The sequence below is a fragment of the Cloeon dipterum genome, chromosome 3 (assembly GCF_949628265.1).
Source record: "Cloeon dipterum chromosome 3, ieCloDipt1.1, whole genome shotgun sequence".
In the NCBI taxonomy this organism is placed as follows: domain Eukaryota; kingdom Metazoa; phylum Arthropoda; class Insecta; order Ephemeroptera; family Baetidae; genus Cloeon; species Cloeon dipterum.
Window position 1 is genome coordinate 28,436,815 of NC_088788.1, and position 26,426 is coordinate 28,463,240.

Genomic DNA, 26,426 nt, shown 5'->3' on the forward strand with positions numbered 1-26,426 from the left:
TGGTCCGCAAAATCGCTGAGCACTGCTTTTACAGCCGTGTTTGCGTGTGATATTGGCCATCGTCGGTGCGAATTCGCCAATTCCGAACCGGCTGATTCGGCCATTTTCAGTGGCCCTGCACCGTTTTGATTGACGCCGACCGCCACTTGCACGGTATTGATCCCACTTTTGCTTGAAATGATCATACCCATCTAACACTCTTGCAGCAAGCACACACACATTTATATATTGAAACCTCCTTTTTGTGCTCGAGGCGAGGAAAATATTTTAGTTCTGCTTTGAGCTCATTACTCGCCCTCGTTGCGGCACTTTGGATTGACAATCAATAAATTGAGCGAAAACGGCTGAAAATTCCTCGGTTTGGTTTCGTCTAAAAAAGTGGCCTGCTCATTATCCAGCCGTAATAAACCCTTTCAATCAGCAATTTAGCCTTTTCAAAGCGAGTGCGCGCTGTGTTTCTTTGGCAGCGCCAATTCGCGCGACCGACTAGCTCCTTTCAAAGCGGCAAAGCTGCCGTTCAAAAGGGCAAAATGGCAATTTTTCATCGCCTCATGAGCACACTGCGGTAATCATTTTGTTGTTATTGACTGAAGCGCGGCGGCTGCGAGCGAGTGAGCGAGAAAGAAAAGCACGCTCCTTTGTCACCGGATCTAATTGGCGGGCGAAGAAGTGCAAAAAATGCGCGGAATTCGGACCATTCGTATAACGATCGGGCGGCCCCTTCATTATCCACTTAGGGAAAAATAATTCACGGCTATTTTCCCACAGGTATTCAGGCGTAATTATCGCAGGAATGCTCTCTCTTCGGTCCATAATGCATCTATCCTCCTCCTCCTCGAGAGAGCTTAAAGCCCGCGGGACGGCCGATCATCATCATCTTTTGATTTTTCAGCCTCTCTCCGCTGACACAAAGGAGCAAATGTTGCTGAGTCACTGGTGTGCGGCGCGGAGCCTGTGTGCTCCATTGTGTAACTCAAAACTCTTTGAATAATTCCGCGCGCGAGACAATACTCTCAGATTATTGGCCGAGTGGTGTGTCTTAAGACGTCAAATGTCTAACGAACCGTGCCGTGTTGATGATGCGATTATATATTATATTCATATTGCAGCAGCTCTGCCTCTCTGTCTCGCTCCTCGCTCGCGCCGGTTTTAGTGTTGTTTTATTGCGGCTCAAGCACTCTCCGCGCGCGGCTAAATAAGCACTCGACTCAAGGGTGCATTGCTTATTTATTTATTTATGCCGTGAAATGAGCCCCGTGATGGCTTTTCCACTCGTCGAGTGCGGCCACAATGAAAATATGTTTATGCTCGCAGCCGCTCAAAGGGGTTTGAAGCATCGATGCGGCGCTGTACCTATACATGATCGTGTTATTTTTCACCAGCACCTCAGCCGCCTGCTCGGAATGCCTCCATTGTGTTTCAAGAGGCTTGGGAATAATTACATCCTCTTGTCATTAAGGGGCGATTGAAGCATGGCCGATGCAAACCGGTGTGGTATCAAAACATTAAAGCCATCTCTGCATTTGATTTTCTTTTTTGAATCAATTATTATTATTTTTTAAAAGAAATAACAGATCGTCCAATAATTCGACGGTTAAAAATAAATCAAACCACAAAATCCCGTTGACTTAAATTTTCCATCTAATTTGATAAATTTATCGATTTGTAGTAATGTCTTTTGAATAATAGGTATCTTTTGAAAAATAAGGGAAAAAACGGGAGGTATTCTTCAAATTCCATTATTTATATGCAAATTCATGTGACAGACGATAAAACAAAAATTATTTTTTGTCATTATGTCCTCGACCCCTAAAAATTCATAGCTTGCAAAATTTTCCCCTGTATTTTACGAATTTGAACATCCCTGCAGATTATTGGTCAACAAAGAGGAATTTTCCGGATCAATACGCAACTTTCTGCAAAGTTCAGCGAATTTTCCAGCCCCTAGCTCTTCCTGCCGGGCGTGTATGTGTATTCAATGCACACGCCCTCTCGGAGCGGAAAACACGAGAGGCAGAGAAAATAAAAATAGCCGAGAGGGATTGATTTACGCCGATCAAATAAAAGTAGAAAATTGGCAGATAAATTTTTTATTTGCGGCACCCGGCCGTTTGGGTGAAAAATTGCGATACACCCCGCGCGATACGTCATCAAATCATTATTATTATTCGCGTGTGTTTTCGCATGCACGCGGACACACAGGGAGCGGTGATTTGTTGTGGTGGTGCCATCGATTTTCGCAATAAAAAATAACAGAGAGCACGAGCACGGACGAGCGAGCGCGGCAGAACTCCCCCGTCACTCGCTCTCCGGAATATGCAAAATAGCGGGCGAACGAACGAGCGCCACCGAAATACATATCACACGCCAGCCAAAACTCTTTTCTCTCTGCTCTGCAGGGCTCTCTCCCGCTCGGTGGAATGAATAAGGCCTTTTATTTATAAATATCAGCAGCAGCAGCAGCGGTAGTGGCACAAACAGCGCCAGATAATTCCGCTTTGTTCGCCGCTTCCGCCCTCCAAAACTCTATTATGTTATACTGTGCAGTGCAGTGTGCTGTACAACATTCGAAGAGTTCGCTTGCATTGCAGCAGTTTCCTAGATTGGTAATCAAATAGGCGTGAAATCAATACAAATTGCTGCGAAATAGGGGAGGAAACCGGCAGTATGACATGTAGTCTTGCTTCAAAATTTAAATATGAATAATGCCGGATTTTAGAGTTTTTGTGTTTGCTCCCTCTGATATTAAAATTTCAAACATGTTGACGAACAGTTAGATTGAACGAAATTTCATCGAGGCTGAAAAGAATATTTTACTTGTCAAGCTGAACTGTGTTTTTCACCGAACCCTAAATCTGGGCTCGGTTTGCCGCATTGTTTGCTCTCAGGCTAATGGTTTGGCGTGCTATCATCGGCGAGCAGGTTCACTTTCAACTTCTTCTTCACAGCAGAGTGAAAGCGTGTGCTGTTGATGTTAGGAGGATTTTGCAAATGGATCCGCTGTTTTAAATCGCGACTTGCTATAATTTAAAAGCATCACACACACGCGCGCGCATATACGCACGAAAAGAGAAAAAAGAAGACGAGCGACTAGTGGTAGTAGGGCGCGAGAGAGAAGTTCAAAGTCTCGCACTCTGACGAGCAGATTTTTCTTCTTTACACCATCAGTGTTTTAAAAAAGAGATTTCCACCGCCTCGGTGGTGCTAGAGCTAGCTAGCTCGCCTCGGCTGTGTTTAGAGAGGAGCCAAGTTGAAATATATCAAGACACACACACACACACACACAGTCATCACACGTGCGTGTTCCTAAGCCTCCTCTTCATCTTTAATATGGCCGAGAAGCATCGTCATCTAATTTGGGGATACGCGCGATTATTTTTAGACGCATTCTGCCATCACTCTTGAAAATACACACCGCCACCAGCACGGACGCGAACGCTGCCAAAGCGAGATTCAATTGTGTATCACGCGGCGGCGGCGGCGGCCAACGGCGTCCGCTTGTCGCTCCGACCGATGAATAAATAATTCTGCCCTGCTGCTGCTGGGTGTTGAATCAATTAAAATTCCGTCCGTTTGTTTTTATTGGTGTTGTTGCTCCTCAATCGAGTGTGACTTTAATTGCAACCCTAATGGTGCGCCGCTAAGTGAAAAATTATTCATCCCGACACCCCCGAGGGCCCGCATTTCCGTTTATTTGATTAGTCAACAGTGCTCTAAATCTCGGCCGCAAAAACCGCTTTTCTTCTCGAAAATGCAAATTCCTCGTGATGAATATTCCGCCGCGGTCGAAAAAGGACGAATTATTCCGTTTGCTTGCCCTTACATGCATTTTGATCCGCATGACTAGTGCATTGTCGAGCGCCACTGGGGGAGTTGGTTGCTTTTCTCTCTCGCTCTCTCCACCGTGTTTACATTTTAAAGGGCTGTCCGTCAAAGTAACAAAGCGCACGAGAGTGTCGTCCATTCTGGCGTCTGCAAGGCCCGCAGCTCATTTGCATTCGTACAAACTCGCCACTGCAGCGGACGCTCTCGTTTTCGCTTTGTAAACAAATCATGACAAAAAGCAGCGTGAGCTGAAAGAGCCAAAGAATAGCTTATCACTTCCTCAGTACACTTGACAATGTTTGCGTGCATTTAAAATTTAAATATAAACATTGCAGTAACAAATGATCAAACTTTATATTAATTTGTATGCAATATGTAAATTTTATACTTTTTCTTCTTGTCCAGCAATTATCCAACGCAACTCATGATAGTAAAAATTTATTTAGTGTCCGAAAAGCGTCACTTTTACGACCGATCACCTGTTTGGCTCATTTTGCTGTCAATCCACGCCTCGTTGGCCTTGTTTCCACGTGCATCTCTGGTATTTACCGGTAGTTACCAGCGAGCAAAAAGACGTGCTGCTGGACGAATCTTTCTCCCGCACGCACATTAGTCAACATGGAGGTGTTAGAAGAATTTTTACAGCCCTTGTTTACACTCGGCGGGCGCTGAAACTCCAAGCAAGCAAGCGCGGGCCCACCAAGCAACACACGGCGGCGCGGAAAGATTTAAACACCAATTTCAAATGTTTACCAAAAGTCAAAATAGACTATCAAATAAACAAGTGCATTGCTCTCTTTCCCTCGCATTTTGCTGCCGAGATGTCAGCACGGCGAAAGAAAGAATTAGTGATAACCAACAAGCGAAAGAGATAGTTTGTCTGCTGCGCGGCTGACGAGATTTGGATTGAGCCTGCCATGCGAGCGCAGGCAGCCAGGAGTCGTCAAAATTCCTGGCATGCTCGGTGGGCGATAAAAATGACTGGGCTCCGTCATAAAAAGGTCCTTCTGTTTTTTCCTCTCTGCTCTGCCAGGCGTAATTTACAGCTCAGGTGCTTCCTCTGATCTCTTTAAGAGAGCCCTACACTTTTATTAATCTGGTTATACGTGGTTGGGAAAAGGAGCCAAATCTGCAAATCAAACATCATTACGGCCTTGGTACACGGCGATAAATAATTCTGACCACCGGTGCACCGTATTTATATTGTTAATTTCGGTGCCGAAGTTTACTGCTCTCGCGCCTTTTGAATATTTTAGCCGACTTGGCAACTAGGAATTGTATTAAAATTTTATTGCATTTTGATGTCAATTAAGGATCGTTCCTCTTGATTTCAATTCGCACGAAGCATTAAAAGCCGGATTTATCGACGGCAGGCGCGGTGCAAAAGTCGTAAAATTATTCTCTCCTGGCAAGATCCGCGCTTAAAATGCGATTCAGACGCGACGAGGGCGTTTTTATTTTCTTCTCATTTCAATTTTACGCGCAGAGTTTTGCGATTGCAAAATTTCCCCATTTCTCGGAGGGTTTCCCACGATTTTCGCTTTCACGCAGCAATTTAACTGCAAGGCACACAAACACACCGGCTGGCCGTTGATTCGAAATCGGAGCTAGCAAAAAAGCTCGAAATTTCGGTTTGGAAAAAGCACCGCGCGGCGATGATTGATGTCGAGGCTCATTTTTGACATTTAGCCGGTGCGCTGGAGAATCGCCGGCGGGTTGGGCCAGCCATTTTAAAAAAGGTGGTCCAATGCGCGCCGCGCGTAATCTTTGATCTTATTTTAATATTTAATGCGGCCGAGGGGTACCTGTATTGCCGATATTATAATGAAATGTTAATTTTTTAATGCTCCCATTTCGTATGCAGCAGCCGCCGATGCCGCGGGTTGATCCATCCACTCGTCGAATATTATAATAGTAGTGTAAGATGGCCCTCGCTGATAAAATAGCAGCTCTCTCGTCTGCACACAATTTGATTTGTTACATAGCGCGGCTCACGTTGTTCCCTCATTGGTTCACTGATTTTATGATGAAAATTGGCTGCACTTATCTCGATACTCGTTGCGTGACCTCAGAGTCGTGATGCGATGCACTAGGGGTGTCTCCTTCCAGCTCGCCGGCTCTTATTCGCGTGCACCCGCATTTTAATGCTGCTTTACGCCGCCTGTGTTCGTATAATAATCGACTCTCGTGCTCACCGAGGCTCCAATGGCGCGACTTTCTTTCCTCTTCGTGAAGGTGAAATCAATTTTCAAATTACGGCACTGCGTCGTGGGCCCGAGTGCATCGTAATTTGGGTAATTTGCAGTAATTTGTTTGTCGTTTGCTTAATGGGATTCATTTTTCATAGATGAAAGTAGCTTGAAACGGAAAAGAATACGAGCGCGTGCGTTCCATGATTCGGTCGAGTGAAGTGGAATCGTTTTTTTTCAACGTGGTGAAGATACACTGCGAATTAAATGCCTATATAAATTGTAAAATTAAGACAGAATTTCGTCAACTCTGGCTCTTTTAATCCTTTAATCGGAGTTAAAAAAATTACACTATACATTTTAACACTCCTTGTCAAACCACACCCAAATTTCAGATTTCAATTTATTGAATGCAAATTTAACACGCTCGTGTCACGACGTGCGAGATTAAAGAGAGAAAATTGTGCCTTTCAAAAAGCCGCCTCGGTGCGCCGCATCATTCCCGAGGCGAAGTATAATCGACATTAACGAGAGAGCTAATGGCATCTCGTTGCTCGTGCGATTGTTTCTGCTGCCAATATTTAAAGTCGGCTTTGTTATTGGCTTGCAAATTTTCCGCCGGCTTATAATTCCTTCTCACTCGGCGCTGTCGGTGCGGCGGCGTACAGCGACGGACGGATGAATTAAGAGCAGAGAGTGCTCCGAGAGAGGCTGCACCCACGCCTCATGGCTCCAATATTTGAACCTTTTAAGGGCCAACCAAGGTGGGAGTGCTCAGCCAGGCACTATATAACCGACCGACCATTTTTAATTTGTGCGGCCAGCAGGTAATTTCGGGGCCGCAGCTGCGGATTGACGATTGAACAACGTTCGATCAGATAATATGCTAGGGCCGAATGGCTGCGAGCTGTTTCTCATCTTATGCTCGAAAAAACGAGCCAGACAAGCCAGAATTCCGACTCTTTATTATTATTATTGCTGCATGACTCGGTAATTTTCAGCTCAAATCGTGCGTGTAAATAAGAAGAGAGTTGAGAAGCCAGTTTTTATACATTCTTATACACGAATGCGCCGTCCTTGCTGTTGTTATTAGTGTTGCTACTCACAAAGGACGGTTATCATTGAAATTTATGCTAATTTTAATTACTTTTGTGTGTTTTCAATAGGCGCGCGGGCCGAGTGAAATCAATCTGCCGTAACGTCGGCCGACGGCTTTTTGCTCTCTCTCGCGCAGCAGCCGGTTATCGGCGGCACAATAAGTCGCTCTCGGTATCAGCGGACACGGTTTTCACATTTGCACTCGCGAATTCGATAATGCGCGCCGAGAATTATTTTATGGACTCGCTCACTTACGCCGCACTTAGCGCCCGTGATATTATTATTCTCGACCGACACTCGGCGTGCGTGGGCCCTTCGCCTTTTTTCATCCTTCACCAGGGTATTATCATCCACTTTTCTCCACCTCGCTTTATTTATGAACATACGCTGCAATGATCAATCTCTCATTGCCAATTAGCACAAACACGCCGCCGGCCGGTCAATGTGTGCCGCCCTAATTAGCATTATAATCAAAGTGCCAAAGCTGCTAAATCAGTTAAAGCGGATTAAAAAAGAGGGTCGAATTGAATTTAATGGCCTAAGAGTTTTTCAAAGAGCTGTGAACTGACTTTAATAGCATATTTTTATTTTATTATTAGATTGAATCAAAGAAACTCATGTCTTTATAATGAAAGCACCCTCAAACGGCTGAGAGTAACTGAAAACCACAAATAAACAGTGAACTGAAATAATTGGCTAAAAAATTGCTGGATGTAAATCCATTTTTTCCATTCCTGTGCACCATACTGGACAGCTCAATTGATTTGCTGTTTTGCTCCGCTGGAAGGCGAGCCAATTATTCCCCTTTTTGCCTGCATATATCAATTTACAACACATTATTCTAAAATATTTTAACGAGTTGGTCAGATCATGTTTCAAAGGTGTATCGCTAGTCAGTGCCAGCTCAAATGCCTCTCTAGCTCAACAAGTCATTAACTCGCGCCGTGTGAACACAAAACTAAATTTTAGGCGCTCATTAGAACGCGCTACGCGCTACTTTGTTTCCATTTTCTGCTCGTTAACCTCCGAAAAAATGGTCTGACTGCTCTCACTCTTTATTTCTCCTAGATTCTTAAGCGAGAGGCACGTACAATTTATTTTGATGCAATAAAATCAGGCTTTGAAAAATTTTGTTATGCTATAATTTTTCATTTTTCCACAATTTACTTTGGTATTCTAAATTTTTTCTTCAATGCTATTGTAAATTTCTTAACAATCACGAAAACAGATTTGATGTGGTATAAATAGGCACCTCTTTAAAATTTCATTTGATTGTGTATTTGAATGAATCAGATAATTAATTATTTTGAAATTCTCAAATTGACAATTTTTTTTCGTTTTTGAGAGTCACACTTTTTATTTATTTTCCCTGTCGGCAGAGATGGAACTCACTCCTCGTTGAGCTGCAGAGTTAAGAATTTAATTCTTCTGCGAGCGGAAATTATGCCGCACAATCAGAAGCGGACAAAGCGCCGAGAGTATTAGCAGTGTTGGTGTTTAGCCGGGCGGTAATCAAGCCGGATTAAGGTGGCCCATGAATGCGAATGAACAAACAGCGTCACACGCGCGCGCTCTAATGTGGCGCGATGGAAAAATAAGAATTTAAACACAGGACTTGGGGGTTGTTTGATAATAACAATAGATTACAATGTCTCTATACTCGCCCGCTCGTTGCATGCATGCATACGTAATCATACAACAACACAACACATCCACCCCAACCCCTTTATTCAGCTAAAAAAGGCAGCTAATCCGATTTTCATCTCTCGTTCGCTCGCTGGCTCACCCGCCCGCTTGTGCTTTCTCTCTCGCTCGCTCGCTCGCTCGCTCTCATTTTTACCCTGCTATATGACACTGTTATGTATGTGACTCAATTTTCAGCATCCCTCTCTCGCTCCTACGCTATCATAATGCAGAGCGCGCGCGAATATTCCCCAAACGACGACGAGAACGCATTTACCCCATTAAGTCACCCGCAAAGAGCATTGTTGTCAAATTGCGCCATTTGCAGCGGCCCCCGACCCCCGCGCTAATTTCATTACACCGCGCCCCTTTTCGGGCCTGACAGACCCCAAAACGGCTCCACCGAGCCTCAAGTCCCTTGGAACATTAAAATTAAAAACTTAAATAGTTCAATCAAACCTGAAATAATATTATTTATCGCTCAAACAGGATAATTTAATTGATAGCATGCCAGAAACAGCTTGAGAATATTTTATCCCATGAATGATATATTTCACGTAACCTTAATTAGCTTGCTTCACACGATATCAAATTTGCCGAATTTGTAATGTTTTATTTCTTCAAATACATGTTGGGTTCCCCAGTGAAATTAAAAGTTATAAAAATCGCTCCCTACTAATATCTTTCTTAATAAATTAACCCTTGTTCTTACAGTAATGTCGCCGGGCGACGCGAGTAACGCGAGTATCGGCAGTGGCGAGGGTACCGGCGAGGAGGACGACGACACGGGAGGCAAGAAGAATCAAAAGAAAAGAGGCATTTTCCCCAAAGTAGCAACCAATATCCTGAGAGCGTGGCTGTTCCAGCATTTAACGGTGAGTCCCAGCCCGCACGAGGCACCAATTAAGTCGCAAGTAGGCAACCGGCTCGGTAGGCGCGCGCAGCGGGCGGCCTACCTCCATATCGCGCGCGCCACCAAACAACCCTTCGCTGATTAGTTCAATGTGCAAATTAGGGGAAGGTAAAGACACAGTCCCGTTCATTTTTTAGTGTAAGGTCCTGTTTAAGCTTATAAAAGTTTTAGTCAGACTTCATTTTTGCCATTTCTACAAAAAAATTTACATCCACGACGCGAATCTTCGATGATGATGATTCATCTCCACTGGGCCGAAAATTATACGAACCTGAAAGGGATAATTGAATTATAAAAAGAGAGAGGGTCACGTGGCCTTTTTTAAGAAAAAAGTGCCGCGTAATCGCGGCTGAATGGCGAGGGATGAAGCTTTGAAAGACGAGACTCATCTCTCTCGAAAAGCAAGATGATGACTCGGCTTAATTGTTGATGTAATTTTGATACATTTCTACGTGCCGCTGGCCGGCCTCTCAACTAAATAAACAGCCCGCGGGCCGTACGTCGGAGCTGAATTAATGCCGCTCCCCCGGGAATGTGCGCGTCGGGGCGAGGGTTTTTTGTCTGGGCCGTCAAATGGCCATCGAGGCGAGATGCATCCGCGAGAGAGAAGAAAAGGCCCGCCGAGTGATGCGTGCGCGATATGCAAATCACCGATTTGACTTTTAAATGCGTCGGAGAGAGCGAATCTCGGCAGCCATTCATATTGCATTTGTCATCATTTAAAAGGGCTGCGCCTCAATCTGATTTTGCACGGCCACACCTCATTGTTCGGCGTGAAAAATGCGTTTCACATTATTTCCGAGTTTTCTTCGCGCGCAGACATCGTAAAAGAGGATAGAATTTCCGTTTTTAAATTAAAAATTGAGGAGAAAAAAAATCTGATCGCTCAAGAGAGGTAGTTAGAAGGGCACAAAAACTAATCATCTGAAATATTTGAAGAACAGTCTGGTGGATCTGTTTCGTTGCTTTGTTCAAATTAAAATAAATCTTCCTCACTTAAAGTGCAGGAATTCAAATTAGAATTTCAAGCGATTCGAGATGGAATTTCAATTGCGTGTAACTGCGTTGCTGTCCGTGCAAAAAAGAGAAAAATATTCCACGCTGGCCAGTTGGCTAGTTAGTCCCGGTTGTTGTGCTGGATCTGCTTATCAACAATCAAAAATAAGAGCGGGTCGTGTAATTTTTGCTCTTGGCAAAAAGGCTGCTCGCGACGGACGGGTTTGAAATTGTGTTGAGCCTGCCGATCTAAACGGCTTTAATGGCGTCTAAATAGATAGAAGCTGCATGGGCGCAGCTCCGCCGGCTGCTAATAAATAAATTCAGCAACAAACTCGAGCACATAATTCAGATAGCTATCACCGCGAACGAACGAACAAACCGAGCAGCAGCGGCAGCAAGAGAGCAAGAGGATGTTTTTAATGCAATATAAGAAGCACAAGTTGATACGCTTTGTTAACTTTTATATGCTCTGCGTCTTCATATTTCCAGCATTTCCCAAACACAACAACAACTACTGCCATACACGATTCTATTTATAAGCGCAGGAAAAGTTCTTCTCCTCCGCACCACTCTATCCATTCGGGGCCGCGATTTTATTTTTCCTGTGTCTGCCGCCGTATTTTATCCCTCGGCAGCGGGGGTGTATATTGAATAAGGGATGCGAATGATTGATGCCACGCACAGAAAGCGATGGGGGCGCCGGAGAAAGTAAAAATTGCATGTGCGTATGTTTGTGATGGGCAGGAAATCCCCGCCTAATGCACATCCAGAGCATTCCCATCGACGCATACCGCGCGCGGCACGCCTCATTAGGCGCAATCCACTAATATGTCCCGAGCTCAAGGAGACCCCCTTTGTTACTCGCCAGCGTGCGTGCGTGTGTGTTAGACAATGGAATCACACAAGCGTCACACGTCGCACATCCACTCTCGCAGCCGGCGATTTTTCATCAAGCAAATCAAGCAAAAGAACAGATATACACTCAGGAAACGCCCCCTGTAACTGTCAAGAGTAGCATTTGTCTGTGTTTGAAGCCGAACCAAAAGGGAAGGGTTAGCTAATAGAGATCGAGCGTCCGATTCTCGGATTTTAAATATAAACTCATTTACACGCAGATTTTTTTTTAAAGACAAACAATTCTGCAGTTCCCTCGTTTCACCTGACGTACCTTCTATAAATCCAATTTCAAAAGCGAGCCGGCTATAATCCAGATTAAGAGCAATTGAAACGGAATAAGTATCCGCCTACGTGTACTATCTCTAGACGAGATTGCGAGTTTCTATGCGAGTGCATTCGAGATAGCCGCTGGAGCAGAATTAGTCCCGCCGTTTAATTGAATTCTGATCAATTTGATTAAAAAAGGAGAACGCCGGAGCCATGCTGTGTGTGTGCGCTGTGTTTCAGCCTCCGCTTGCATCGAGTGCTGCTTGTCAGGTTTCATTTAATGGGTGGCGGCTCTCAGACGTAAAATACACACGCCGCTAATCCTCTATGTGTGCCAGCCAGCCAGCCGAGCGGGCGGGCAGGCAACCGGCAATACAGCTCAAACTCCATCCATTACTCGCTTTGCTGCTGCTCTTTCCCCGCCGACTCTTTTTTTCCGCGCCACCAGCCAGAAATATGTGAGTGTGTGTGGAAATTCTCCGGTTTAAATGTTGCAAAATAAATGCGGTTAATTGTTTAAAGTGCTGGCGTTTGGGGGTAATAAAACCCGGGCCGGCCGGTGTGGTCGCGCAGCAGCAGTTGATATTTCATATTTCAGTTTGCGGCTGCGAAAACTGTAATTAAATCACTCGCGCTGAGGTTAAACGCAGAGCGCCATGGTAAGACAAGCGAGCGACATGTTTGCAAAAGGGAGGCCCTTTAGAAACCCTTTCCCGAGAATGAAAAATAAAACTTGCCCGTCTGCAATATTGAGAAATGATTTTTATAGCATTCTTGTCTTGTCATGCATAAAATAAAGTAAAATGAAATGTCCGTCAATGGGTGTTGCACCGGTTGCATAATTAACACCGTTTGGGTTTCTAATAGTTATCTCGACCTAGCCAAAACAACTATGATTATCAAGGACCGAAGCAAGCATTCCCTTTAAAGTAAATGTGTATTTTAACGAGGCAGCAGACAATGCAAAGAATCCACCCACCCTCTTGATGATGCCCTTGTCCGTAAGTAGTTATTAAGGAGAAAATCCTGAGGGAAAGCATTCCATAAATTTTTGACGCAGGCAGGTGGACGGGATTTGGGCCTCGAGAGGGTCTGCTCATCATTACACGGGATAATGATGAGAGCGACATAATTTGTAACCTCAGGAGATGCGCACAGCGCCATTGTTATTATTTGGCTGGCCGTGTGTGACAGAGAGAGCGAGAGAGTTGGCGAGAATTTTTCTCTTTCTCATCGTGTGCAATGATAAAAAAAGGCGGCGGGTTGCGGCAGTCCCAGGGGGAAGCCGAGCAGGAGGACCCGACGACGTTATTTATAGTCGAGGTGTCAGGATGTTCCCAGCTGGCCTGAGATTAATGACACGACTAACGGCGCAGCATACTTCTAAGGGGGCCGCGTGCACCAGCCAGTATTATTATCATGGTGCCGGTCGTCGTCGTCGTTATGGAAATATGGAATAAAAAGAGAGGGAGGAAGTGCAGAGGCGGAGGAAGAGCGAAGCGAGCAGCCGCCTCATTACGGGATTAATAATTTGAACGGTGGGCATCAGGTGCGGGTGGAATTAGGCGGACACTAAGTCCGAATGCTGATTTAATATTTGCCGGGGCTCAAGGAATCGGCTCGTCCCAAGGGCCAGCCATCCAGCCAGCGTCGCACACAATGCTGCGATGCTCTCGCGCATTCGCCGCCGTCGACACGGGCGCGGAGGAAGCGTGTTTATTTAGAAACGCGCCGGCGAGGCTGCTTTTTTCTCAAGGAAGCCGGCCGAGATTAGCATAGTGTTTGTTATGTTAAGTCATCGCAATAAAATATTTAAAAGACGCGCCCATTGCTCTAAGTGCCTGGCTGCCGGGGTAGGAGCGGCGCGCAGGAAGTCCTTACTCATCGCCACCGCACTGCTCTCTAATTTTCCTCTTCCTAAATTAGCCCCGCCGCCCCGGCCTTTATTTCTGCAACACTCCCTTGTTATTCTCTCGACTCTCGCCGCGTCTTGTTTGCGCGCGTGGTATGTAACCCTTCACTTCGTTTCTCACGCCCAACTCCCTTTTGATTGGCACACAAAATGAAACCACGCCGGCAAGCGGTGGTAAACAGCGGCATCTTCTTCCCAACTTCGAGCGCAAACATCAGCTACACTACGAAATCATTTCTCCTTGGTAACTATACCAAAGCGGAATTGGAGTCTGCCGCTGTGTTAGCTTTATGCAGCAAAAGATTGCTTTCGTGCTGATGCTAAAGAGGCTGAGGTCTCGCAAATAAATATTCCTCGTCTTAGTCCATTCCCCTATTTTATTTTGCGAAATATGTCGTTTCAAGCATATATTCGTTAGGATTTTACTCTCGGATGTAATCTAGATTGCTTGGGAGTTAAGTTTGTTTTTCAAAACCGACAGTCTCTCGCCCTTGAATCTAAACAATGACTAAATTTCAACAATGGTGCCCCCTTCGTAACCAAAAGAAGTTAGGCCGCAAAAATGGAGCGTTACCAGTTCCCTGCTTTGGCTCTGCTCTCCCTTTAATTTAACTTTCTTTCCTTTGTTATTTTGCGAAACAAAAACTGGCTGGCAACCCCTTTTAGCCACTCTAGAAAGCCGTTTTCCATTACGGCCAGAACGGCGTGCATGTATTATTATTTGGGTCGTTCTCTCCACCTCCTCGCCCCTGGCAGCGTTCGTTTTCTCTCTGGCTTTCCTTTATTCTTTTCCTCCTCCTCCGCCTCCGCACCACCCGTGCTGTTTATTCAGCACGGGAGGGAACAGGTGCACATAAATACGCTCGAATTTCATTTTCCAATAGCAATTTTTCCGTCTCCGCCGCCGCCACCACCGCTTTCCTCTCCCGTCCTCTCATTTTTTCCACCCTTTCCAACCGTTATTGCACATTCCCACATACACAAACAATCCGCCGGCGGCAGCGGCGGCGGCGTCGGCGAGCGTTGCAATTGCTGAGCGAGCGCAGTGCGGTTTTGAAACCAATCAATCAGACGAGCCGGCGAGCGAGCGAGTGAGCGAGCGGACCCGATTTCATTATTCCTCCATCTGACTAATCACAGCCGCAGAGCGCACATTTCGCGCTGCATGCGAAATGAAATGGGCCGCGCCAGATTAAAATCTACCGCTGCTTTTTTCTGCACACCCCGTGCGTCCAGCGTGTGACAGCGGTAATGACCCTCGCAAGATAGAGTCACAAATCCAAATTATCCGCGAGGGTTCGCGTAATTACCGCGCTAATTGCTCATCACTTATTCAAAAAGCTGCGAGTTTTTGCAGCCGGGTGCGTCATGCGAGTGAAATAAAAGCCATCCGGCCATTGCGGTGGCCTCCTCGGAGCCTCGTTGCGACTCTCTCAGGGGCCCGATATTTCCCCGCAGCAGCGGCGGCGGCATTTCCAGTTTTCCCCGAAATATTGCACGCGCCTCTGGGATGTATGAATTGTGCGAGTGATTTCCAAAAGTGACATCCGCACGATGAGATTATGCTGATGGGCCAAGGTGCAGTGGCGAAGGGCGGCTGCCATGCAGATCGCGTCGCTTTATGGCTCCTCCGAGATGCTGCTGTGCGGGTGACGCGGCAAACACAACAAAATTCGATGGATGCCGAGGCAAAATAAAGTGCAATATTGCCAGAGTGCAATTTGAATGATTCATGCACTACTCTTTCAAGGGGACGGAAAGTGAATCTGACGACAAAAAGCTCAGGATCAGGGTTTTTCTTTCTTTTTCTCTCGAGTTTCAAAAACGCCTGGCATTCGTTGTGACATTCCTCACTTCTCACCATTGGCTGATTAAGGGGCTGGAGGACTTCCGCGATGGTCACAAATCTTAACCTTGTTGGTTCAGATTCCAATAAAGCCGAAATGCACCTGGGGCCGAAAATGGTGCACAAAGCGTGAGAACGACGAGTAATTCACTTGGGCTTTGCGCGAGAGTGGCGACTGATGATGCCCACGAGGGAGGCCATTATCATTAGAGAGCAAAGCTCATTAAGGGTGTCCAGCGGCTTCGGCGGCCGAGCCCCTTGATGAATGGACGGCGCCACACCCTCTCTCTCTCTCTCTCTCTCTCTCTATCTCTCGCTCCGTGCTTTCTGTCTCGCTCTCCGGTTTGGCTCGATGCACCCTTTAAGTCCATTTGTCAGAATAAGACATCGCAGACACTATACCCCGCCGAACCGAATTTGCATATCTGGGCCCATTTTACGCACAGTGCGCGTCGCCCCCGCGCCCACCCCTCTGACGAACTGATCTCTTTGCTCTGCTGCGACTTCCGCGCGCGCATTGTCGCTTTTTCACAATTTTCTATCAAGGAAGCCGCCGCCGCGTGGCGTCTGCCAGGCAGCAACAATAAAAAATTCTCAGCCTAACGACGCGAGTTGTCATCAGCGAATTCATTCCAAAAGTCATCACGCCACCATGTCGTTTGGAGGGTGCGACTCAGACGCCGCAAAGCAGGGGTTGATGCTGGAAAATATACGAATAAAAATCACTCACGAAGGAAAAAATAAAACCCTCTTGTACAAACAAGTTGGAATTTACTTCACACCCTCTCCGATCGACCGGTGTTTAATTCATGTGCAGTGTCCGGCCCGTCGTCGTCTTGTCATTGTTGAGAGCCGCAACACCCCGGGGAGGAGTGAATTTCAATCGGCAGAACCTGACAAATGCAACTTTCATGAGTGCGGGAAGTGCAAGTTCATGCGCTGGATGCCTCAAGACAGGCGGCAAAATTATAGCGCCGGCGAAGGGAAATTCACCAATCTCTATGGAGAGAAAATAGAAAGCAGCCAGCCAACGACAACACCAAGAGTCATTTCAATAATGCATGCAGAGGGTTGACAGAGCTGCTGCAGCAGATTATCATTCTTGGCGTCAGCTCACAGGGTGTGGCGCAGGCAAAGAATTTGGCAAACGTGCGGAGCAAAATCCGGAGTTGAGCTGCTAAATTCTGGAGTTCCACGGGGATCTGATCGAGCAGAGCTGGGAAAATTCTCTTCAGAGACGGGGGAATGGGAATGATTTTTATGTACACGACGGTAGTTTGCACTGCTTCTAAAACCAGGGACGAAGCTTTTCGGATCGGCTGGCGTTTAATTTCTCACGTGCTCGGGGGCACACCCACATAAATCGTAGAATTTATCAGAGAGCTGAAGGCAGGGATCACGAAAGATCCATCTCCCGCGTTGTCGCCCAATAAGGACGGGGCGGGCAGAAAGGGTGCGGGATAAAAAATGGTGTCCAAATGCAGGTGGCGTGTTTTATTTTGGGGATTTTTGTGGTTGGTCGGTGAATGTCTCCCCGGCGTTATCTGTGGCACAGCACCACCACCGTCGCTTCTGCTGCTGGAATACATGAATAAGTAAAACGCCTGCTACACAAATATATCAGGCGGCGGCGGAGAGAAGGACTGCTGCATTGCTGAACCGATTTGTAATACGCCAAAAAAGCCGCAACCAGCCAGCCAGCAGCCACCCTCCGCTGCCACAGCCGCCGCCACCGCGAATATAATTTTTCTCTTGTTGACACAACAGCTAGCACACGAAAAAATAATCCCCAGATGAATAATATGCACGCGCGCGGCATAGTTCCATCACTCAAGCGACGCGCAAAAACTGGCTCCAATGGCCCGCTCTTTGTCCGAATCGAACTCGGATCGCGTTTTTTCTACTGGTTTAAGAGAAAAAAAAGACGGAAAAGTACGGTGGTACGCCAGGCGCTCGAATATTAATTTCAAACCGTCTTATCAAGCTCCTTCTTGCTTTATTTCAGTTGGAAATAACTTTGTTCTCGGCTAATAAAAAAGCTCGCGCAATAAACTTCTCGAGCTGCCGGCAATCACGTCATTTCAGTTATTGACTCCTAAGCCGGTATTTGCCATTGAGCAACTTTCTTCCTGCTCTCTTTATTGTTTTGACCTGCCTGCAAGAGAGACGTATAAAATGTATTCAAACCGGGGAGAAGTGATTCTCTTGCATTTCTTCTTTTTTTCTTTTTATCCAGCAGTTTAAAATTTTCTTTCGAGCGAGCGAGGTTGCTTGTTTTATGCTCTGTGAGACGCCCCCGCGCCCATCAACTTGATGCCGACCGAGACAAGCACATTGCGCGCCAGAAAAAAGGGGAACACCAGCGGCAGCCGCCGATTTTCTATTTGCGCCGTCCCTAACTGTCAATTTATTCCGAGAACACACTTTTTTCTCTCTCTTGTTCAGTTTGTTGTGTTGTTCTGCGTTGGTTCCATCACACTTTGCATAATGATATGGCTCACAATAAAATTATGTTGTGTGTTCGCGCGCGCGGCAGTCTATATGCACGCGTGCGTTTCCTCTTTTTACTGCTGTCGTTGCGCGCCGACCTCAAAAACCTGTTGTGCGTTTGCGAGCGGGAAAAAACACTCCAAAGGGAGCCATCCAAATCTGGCAATGCGTGCGTTTCAATTTCGTTTTACGACCTGAATTTTGATTTCTCTCGACGCGTTAAGGGACGTGTACGCGAGCTTTTGCACTCCCTTAGACCGACATCCCGAGGAGCATGCAAATGCCCCGCGGCTCGGCAAGATAAATCAAATTGCGCAGAAAGTTGAGGGAAAACGGCCTGGCGCCGAGATTTAGCGTTTTAATTATTGCTACTCCAATTTTATAGCTCGACAGGTGCGCACATATTTCTACAACCAATCACAGTTTTGGAACTAATAAAGTAGCAAGGTCAAAATCAAATTTGAAACTTCCAAAAGTTTCATCATAAAATTCAATGAGTTTGGACCCTCCGGATAAAAGCAAAGGGCTGGACAAAAGAACCTACCCAGCAATTAGCCCCTTCTGCGAATTCGGTTCCCACACAGCCCCCAGACTCCGTGCCACGAGTCGCCACGGGCAGGTTACGCCTACTGTCCTGGCTGCCCGTTTTCACACGGCCCTTGTTCGCATCGACCCACGCGCGGAATCTGTGCGGCACGACAAAAATGGGCCCGTGTGCGTGTAATTAGAGGCCGGCACAGTCGACGTGTACGCATGTATGGGTGTGTGTGTGACCCTTCGGGTGAGCGGCAAACAAGCAGCCTCACCACCATGGATGAGGGTGTCACTCAAGAGAGGCGGTAATGAGCATTGTGCAAAATAAGCTGCTGCTGCAAACAAACAGAGGCCCATTGTTCCGCGTGGATTATTATTATATTTTCTCTTCGGTGTGTCTTGTATTACCATCCCTATTGTTTGCACATCTGAACAACAAGCGAGCGAGCGAGAGCGAATACACACGCACAGAACAACAACAACAACGGCGGCGAAGACATTTGCTTTAGTACTTGTATATAGAGAGAGAAGTTTGTGCTCGAGAGGTACTCATTTTTGCAATTTGTCTGTCTGTTGCAGCATCCCTACCCTTCGGAGGATCAGAAAAAGCAGTTGGCACAAGACACTGGCCTGACAATACTTCAAGTCAACAACTGGTGAGTAGTCCACTCGAGTTTCTCGCTCATTGTTTCCCGCAGCGACTGGCTTTTACGACCGATTTCCTCCCTCTCGAGAGGCAAGGGTTCCTTCCTTCCTTCCCTGCACCAGCACCGACGACTCGGGCTCCTTTGCTCTCGTGTATAAATTTTTATACTGCGCGCGCGAGCGCCGTTAAATTTTACGAGGCGACGCCGGCCGGCGTGAAATTATTTCGAAACTTATTCTCCGAATTTAGATGCGAATGGAGGCGTGCTATGGCAATAGGTGTGCACCACCACGCGTATATAATAAAATCTGGTGTAATTGCAGTTTGAGAGAGCGCGACCGGCGGTGCCAGAAACAATTTGTTCCCGTGCCAAGATGGATATTCGCGCATATAAACACGGGGAATAATAACTCTTTTATCTCTGCGAAGTGCTGAACCCTCTGATCCTGCTGGCGACACACACAGTTCGCTCTGGAATTTAACTTTTTGGCTCTGGCTTGCCCACATCGCGGGCACACACGTTTCGTCAGCGCAATTTAACGGCCGCCGAGCATAATTCAGTCAATTAAAGTCGTTTTAGCAGATGGCGTGCAAAAAACAAATCGTAAACGTCGGCCCACTTCAAAAATTACTTCGGCACTGCTAGTTATCGTATTTTACGAAAATTAAATGCACACGCAGTTTAAATTTGAGTTTATGAATTTGTTAATCCCGGTGGTGGATCTTGCAAAATTCTGATGCTGAAACCAAAATGAAATATTTCGAAAAATACCATTTAATATTTTGTAACATTCACTTTTAATTCAAAATTTCTGGCTGTTTTGCGTCACGTTTGAGCGGTACCCTGTTTCATTTTAAATTTCGCAGCAGAAATGAGTGGTTCGCAAGAAAATTTGATTATTTCGCAACGATTGGCGTTGGTTTTTGATCAGAATTTCGGCGCTAATTTGACAGCGCGTGACTGGTCCGATTAATCGATGGAAATAATCGCTAGTGCGGCGCAATTCGGACAAAATCCAGTGGCGGTCGCGGTGTCTCTTATTATCTGGACTGCAGGCTGCCGGCGCGCGCGTGTTTTTAATTGGATTTGGTTTGTGAGTATGTGCGAACGAGTACGCTCGCTGGAGGCCGATAATGCAATAGTCGTGTTGTGTAAATCAAGTCCACTAATAATAACGTGTGACACGTGAAAAATATTCAAATTGACAACAGCAGCAGTACGAGTGATTTTTATTTGCAAAACGGCAGATTAAAGCCATAAATTGATTAGCGTTGCCGGGCTGGCTGGCGCACCCGCAGCCACTATTATCATCATGCATCCATCCACCCCGCGCGCGCGGAATAACAAAGGGCCGGGCGGCACTCACTCTCTCGCACGCCGAATATTGGCGACATTAAATTCGCATGCACGCCGTAATCAACAACAATGGCGACGTGTTTTCCATCACAATTCCGCCTGCTTTTTCCACCATTGATTTTGCGCCAAAAATCACCGCCCTTCGTCGATTTATATTTATACGCGCGCTCACGCGGGGGATGAAATAAAGCAATAACCTTTATGGCAGATTAAAATAATTCATGGCCTAGAGATTTGATCACTTTTGGCTCGAATGGAATTCAGCAGATCTTCGCCACGGCTTAATTTATGGCTCGTTCGTTTGTAACACCACCGCTGCCGCTGCTGCTGGCCACTTTTCGCAACCCAGCGCTTGGACCGAGTAAGGGGCATTTATCAACTTGTTCGCGGTGGCGGCGCAACCCTTAATCCGAATTTATTTTATTGGTTTGGAAAGTCTGGAGAATTTCGGCGTACCATCTATCAACACCCAATGTGCTCGAGAACGTGATGAAAGTGACAAAAATATTTTTCTTCCCAGAACGATTTACAAAATGAGAAAAGCTACTATTTTAATGCAAATAATTCTAGGAACATTGTTTCCATCAGTATTTATTTAAAAAAAACTTGTAAATTTGCAAAAGCTTTCTTAGAAACATAATTCATTTGCATGTATTCTCAAAATTTATTTTTGACAGCTAATTAAGTCAGGAATATTTGTGTTTTAATGTTTGTCCCCTAAGTAATGTAAAGAGCCCATTCTAGAACTCGACACTTTCATCTTCACCCCAAGCGTAGAAAAGCGCTGGCAAATCGATTGTGGCCTTTTCGCAATCGTTGAAAAATGGCCGGACGGGGGTAATATGCTGAAAGAGTCGGCGGGAGGGCGAGAACCAACGAGCGAGAGAGAGACAATTGGCAAAAATGTGCGCAAGTCTGGCAGCGAACAAGCGTGTGTGTAATGGCGATGTCGGAGTAATTTTAATTTGTGTTTACTCCTCATTGTCGGAAGGCACCATCTGTTGCCAATGAAATTGCAGGCTAAAAAATGAGCGCGCGCAGGAGTGGCTGCTGAGCCGAGCCGCCGCCGTGCCGCTTTCGCACACACGACATTGATCCATAGGGAGAAAATTAGAGGGAAAATTTTAGCTGCTAGGGTGTGTTTAATTCCCCTCTAATGGTGCACTCGGGGCTTTAATATTATTCTCGCTCGCTCGCTCCAGAGCCAGAGAGCGAACACTGAGCCTGGCAGCAGCAGCTTTGGTAATAACAACAACACACAACAAGCCCTGCCCTGCCCGCCCGTCCGCCCCGCTCGCTTGCTCTCGCTACAAATGGAAAACGGATTGATTAATCGAGTAATTACCGATCAGCTTGCTCGCTAATTAGATCTGCGAGCGAGCGGCTGTGGAATGGGATTCGGCGAAAGTGCGAAACAAAAGCACACACCCAACCCAGCTGCGTTAATTATTCTCGCTGATTCTGGATCTACACAATGGTACTTCTGAGTGGCAAGAGAAACCGCGCCGAGTCTGTTAATGTTAGCGTTTGAGAGGCCCTATGTAGCATCCAAACTGTGTGATTTTAATTTTAGATTTGTTATTCTACGCCTCTCAGCTCGCTTTTTTACTCGCCAAGCTATTAAATGCCCATGAATTTTTTTTACATCTCAGTTATGCAGAGTTACTATCAAAATATGCGGAATTTCTGTACTTTGGTGTCACTATATGGGTCCCTGACATGCACAATAACCTGGGTCAACGCCTGCTCACAATGTGCATGCCAGAGCATCCAGTGAAATAATAAAAAAGCCCGCCCCGGCCAGATGGATGGAATCATAAAGCAATAAAAAGGAATTGCAGTGCACATTATGATTATGATTATATTCAATTTGAATCTTTTTACGTCGGTTTTTACGACACCATTTGAAGGCCGTTCGCGTTGATGGCACACTAGGATTAGACCCTTTTGTGTTCGCTCGCGAGTGTTGCCAACATGTCGCCGAGATAAACATAAGCAATCAGAGCCATCTCAGAGAGCTCGTCATCCATCCCTCAGCCCTTTAAACCCTCATTTAAGAATTGCACGCCGCTCTCTTTTTCGTCGCAGGAAAAAGAAGCTGCTTCGTGGCTGCCGAGGGGCGCGCGTTTTATTGTGCAGTTGAATTCAAGTAGCTGTAGCTGCCGAGTTTTATGGCGCCATTCTGAGGTTTCGCCATCCAGCACCGGGGGCTGCCGCTCTGCCCTGTCGAGTAAACAAAACTCAAGTGCGGCCAAATGGGATATTTTCTGCGACATGACTCTTTTACTGATGCGGATCAAAGGCGGAAAAAGGACTGCTGTTTTAATGGGAGCTATTTCTCTCGTTTGATTTAACATATTTTTAACTAATCGTCTTTTCTGTCTTCTCTTCCTCTTTATATTTATTTTCTATATTTGGCACCACTAAGTTCATAGAAATTTCAATAATTCTTGAATAGATTTTGGACATTATTTACTTTCGTTTTTGGCTAGAAAGGAGAATATTTATTTGGTCTTTATATCCTATTAAAACTTGGCAATCCAATAAGATTTTTTTGTTGCTGAAGAAGAGAATGAGTTTTTCTCTGTGAGGCAGAAAAAGTGTTAATTACAGGGGCATTTATAATTTATTAGCCTGCAGGGTGTGCGCGTGCTGCGCTATTTCATCCGCTCTTCAGGGTGCACACACCGCCGCGAGGGGGAGAGTGCAATTTCCCCGGGGGCTGAGGACAGCTCGTGGCGCGCAATAACATTAAGAAATAAGAAAAACAAACACCAAAAGCAAGAGAGCATTCGTGGCCTGGCGTTTTGTTGTGTGTGTATCAGAATGGATTGCGGACGCGCGGAAAAGGCTTGATCCCTATTTACGGGCCGGCGAGACGTGCACCAACAGATAGATGGCCCCATTACAATATCATCGCCACCGATGGTCATTTTTCGGAAATGAAAGAGCGCGGCGTGAGACTTTTTCATATTGCCCATTACCCGGCTGGTCGGCCGACGGCAGCGTCCCCAAGGAGCCAGACGCGGCGGCGCCAATTAAGCCAGGATTTTGCAAAATCCGTCCGCACACGGGGCTTGCCGGGGGATTTTCGCCGGCCCTTATTTGCTCTCTGCGCGTTGAAAACGGCCGGGTAAACGGAGATATATGTTCGCTTTTTTCTAGTGGGCTCTAAGCTCTGATGGCTGCTGAAAAACATCTAGTTGGCAAGAAAAACTTGTCCAAATAGGGGAAATAATAGTTCGTTTGCTAACAATTAAAACATTTTTTTCGGGAAATGATTTATTATTTAAATATTCCAGACTGAAAATGATTTTTACTTAAAATAATAATTTTACTTGTTTCCCACTTGAAATTTATTCGCAATCGCCCCTTCACTCTTTCGGCCAAAGTTTCATTCCCAAAGCCAGAACCGCACACATAATTTTCCAGTCGAACATTTCCCGAATCGCGCGAGCACACCCCCGTGAATAAAGGCAGGAGCGTGTAAGGAAGGTAGTTTTGCGCGCACACACACACATTAAACTTTCTTCTTTCTATTTCCTCCCTGCTCTTATCCCGGCAGGCAGAGCGAGAGCGGCTCACGAATGTGTAAAATTCCTTGAAATGCATCCGCGTAAAATATTGCACCACCGGGGAGGGTTGACTGCCTCTTCTTCTTCTTGTGTCTTATCAAAGAGGCTGCTGGCGCGCGTTCGCCCGCCTCTGCTCTCACACTGAATATTTTCCATCTCATTCCCCCGTGCTCATTTTCTTGTACGCTCTCTTGTTCAGTTTTCTCATCTTCTATTCCCATCTCAAAGTCATACATCACTGCGATTTACCACCTCACTCGCTCGCTCGCTCGCTTCGCCAACTACCCAGGAGAGTGAGAGAAAGGAGAGCTAGCTAGAGTGCAATCCGCTAGCGCAAGCTTTTCCATCAAACACCTCATTTTTTTCTTTCTTTGCGAAAAGGCTTGCGCTGCAGAGAGTGAGTGACTCATTGTTTCATTGGCGGGCCCCCATTCCGCTCTGCGATGATTCAACGGGTCTCTGAGGAGCAATTCCGCCACTCTAATAGCCCCAGAAACACCTTTTTAATGAACTATGGACGCATCGGGCGCATATTAACCAAGCGGTTGCATCCCGCCGGCAGATTTACGGCGCCGGAAGACTCTCGTTAAAGGGGTTAGAGCCAGGGTCAAACGTCTTCACGTGGTGCAGCAGCCACCGCGCCGCCGTCGCCGCGGATAAGCGGCGCTGCTTGGGTTTCACTCGAGATGAAAGCACGTGGTCACCCCTTTCTGACATCCAATACCCGAGCCGAGTTGTTTGCGAAAACTTGATGTTGTTCTTTCTACTTTGGTCCATAGTGGGAATGAATCCTAATTAATTTACAATATTTGTTTTAATCACTTTAGTTTCGAGTTAATAAAATTGGGACTCCGATTTCACTAAAATCATTATTAGACTTATTTGTTGAGTAATTATTTATACCTAGTATATCAAATAAATATTTCAAACGTTTTGTTTAGTCTCTTTTTTAAAAAACATTGTGATCATAAATTCAAGTTAATGTCATTCTAAAAGGTCATTTTCCCACGCATTTGAATCTCAGCAGGCAATTATTTTCTAGATCATTCCTTTTACGGCTTTTGCGCTCTCGTCAGCGAATAATGTAAATCTCGTGTGGTGCCACTGGGTAAATTTCGGCTCGGCGTATTTGCTCTCGTGAGCGTGTTTCGGCAGCCTCATTAGAATAATAATTCGCCACCCACTTGTGTTCTCGGCCGAGTCTGTAGCTAATCTCGCTGGCTCCTCGGGTCATAAAACAAAGTCAACAAACGCGACAGCCGCCGCCGAGGAGACTGAGAAGCTGCTGCCGGCTCTTTTTCCCGCAAACCCGTCAACCTTGGCGGACGCAAAATTCGCGGGCGAGAAACGAGCCAGCACAGCGCGTTTATTGTTATTTGATGGTTTATATGCAAAGTACGCGGGTGAATTTTGCTTCATGCTTGCTTAGGAATAAGCCGAGATCCCCGGAGACGTCCCAGGAATATCAAGCAGCCAGACCTGTTGTAGTTGAATTATAATTTTGGCTGCGAAGGAGGGAACAGAATAAAAATAAATTCACTCGTGCTTCCAATGATTTCCTAAGAGAGACAGACAAGCAAATTGAAACTGCAGCGCAGCTTTCCTCCTTCCACGCTTCCTTCTTTTTTTCAATTTGCTGCGCTTCTTAAATCCCCGACTGAGACAGGAATCAATTATTGTTAAAAGGAGCCGGTCTCCAGCAAAAGCGGCGGCAGCAGTTGCAGTTATTGTAATTAAGCAGCCATTAGAATTATTGCGCGCGCGCGTTAAGCTAATTGCACCCCTCGCGCGCGCCGGAGGATGTGTAATTACCCCGTGCACCTCCTAAATATCAGTTTTACTGCGCCACATAGATAATAAGCGAGAGGAAGCTGCGCCACCGCCACTGCCGCCGCCGAGATGAAATACCCGGCACTAAAAAGCAATACACTCAAATCCTCAACAGCCAGAGAAAATCGGCTTACGACTATATTCTAAATTGGCAATAACACCATGTATGTATGCCGAAGCGCGCGAGGGATGCTGGGGGCGAGCCGGGGGTGGCTGCAGAAGGGGTGGTTTGCATTGATCGAGCTTCTCGCCCCGCCAACAACGCGCCGCTGTGTTTTGTGTGCGAGTTGGAAAGCGGCACTTCGCTCGCTCGCATGGTAATTAGACGGATCGGGAGAGAGCGAGGCACGCGCCACTCCGTTTTT

At 46.2% G+C, this 26,426-nt stretch overlaps 1 protein-coding gene across 10 annotated transcripts in view; it reads left to right on the forward strand.

The window, feature by feature from the left end:
- hth (homothorax) overlaps window positions 1–26,426 on the forward strand; it is a 118,081-nt gene that overhangs the window by 75,443 nt on the left and 16,212 nt on the right. For all 10 annotated transcript variants that reach the window (XM_065482950.1, XM_065482957.1, XM_065482956.1 and 7 more), the window contains 2 exons: window positions 9,510–9,670; window positions 19,233–19,309. In XM_065482950.1, coding sequence (XP_065339022.1) covers window positions 9,510–9,670; window positions 19,233–19,309 — 238 coding nt within the window. The remainder of the gene's footprint in view (window positions 1–9,509; window positions 9,671–19,232; window positions 19,310–26,426) is intronic.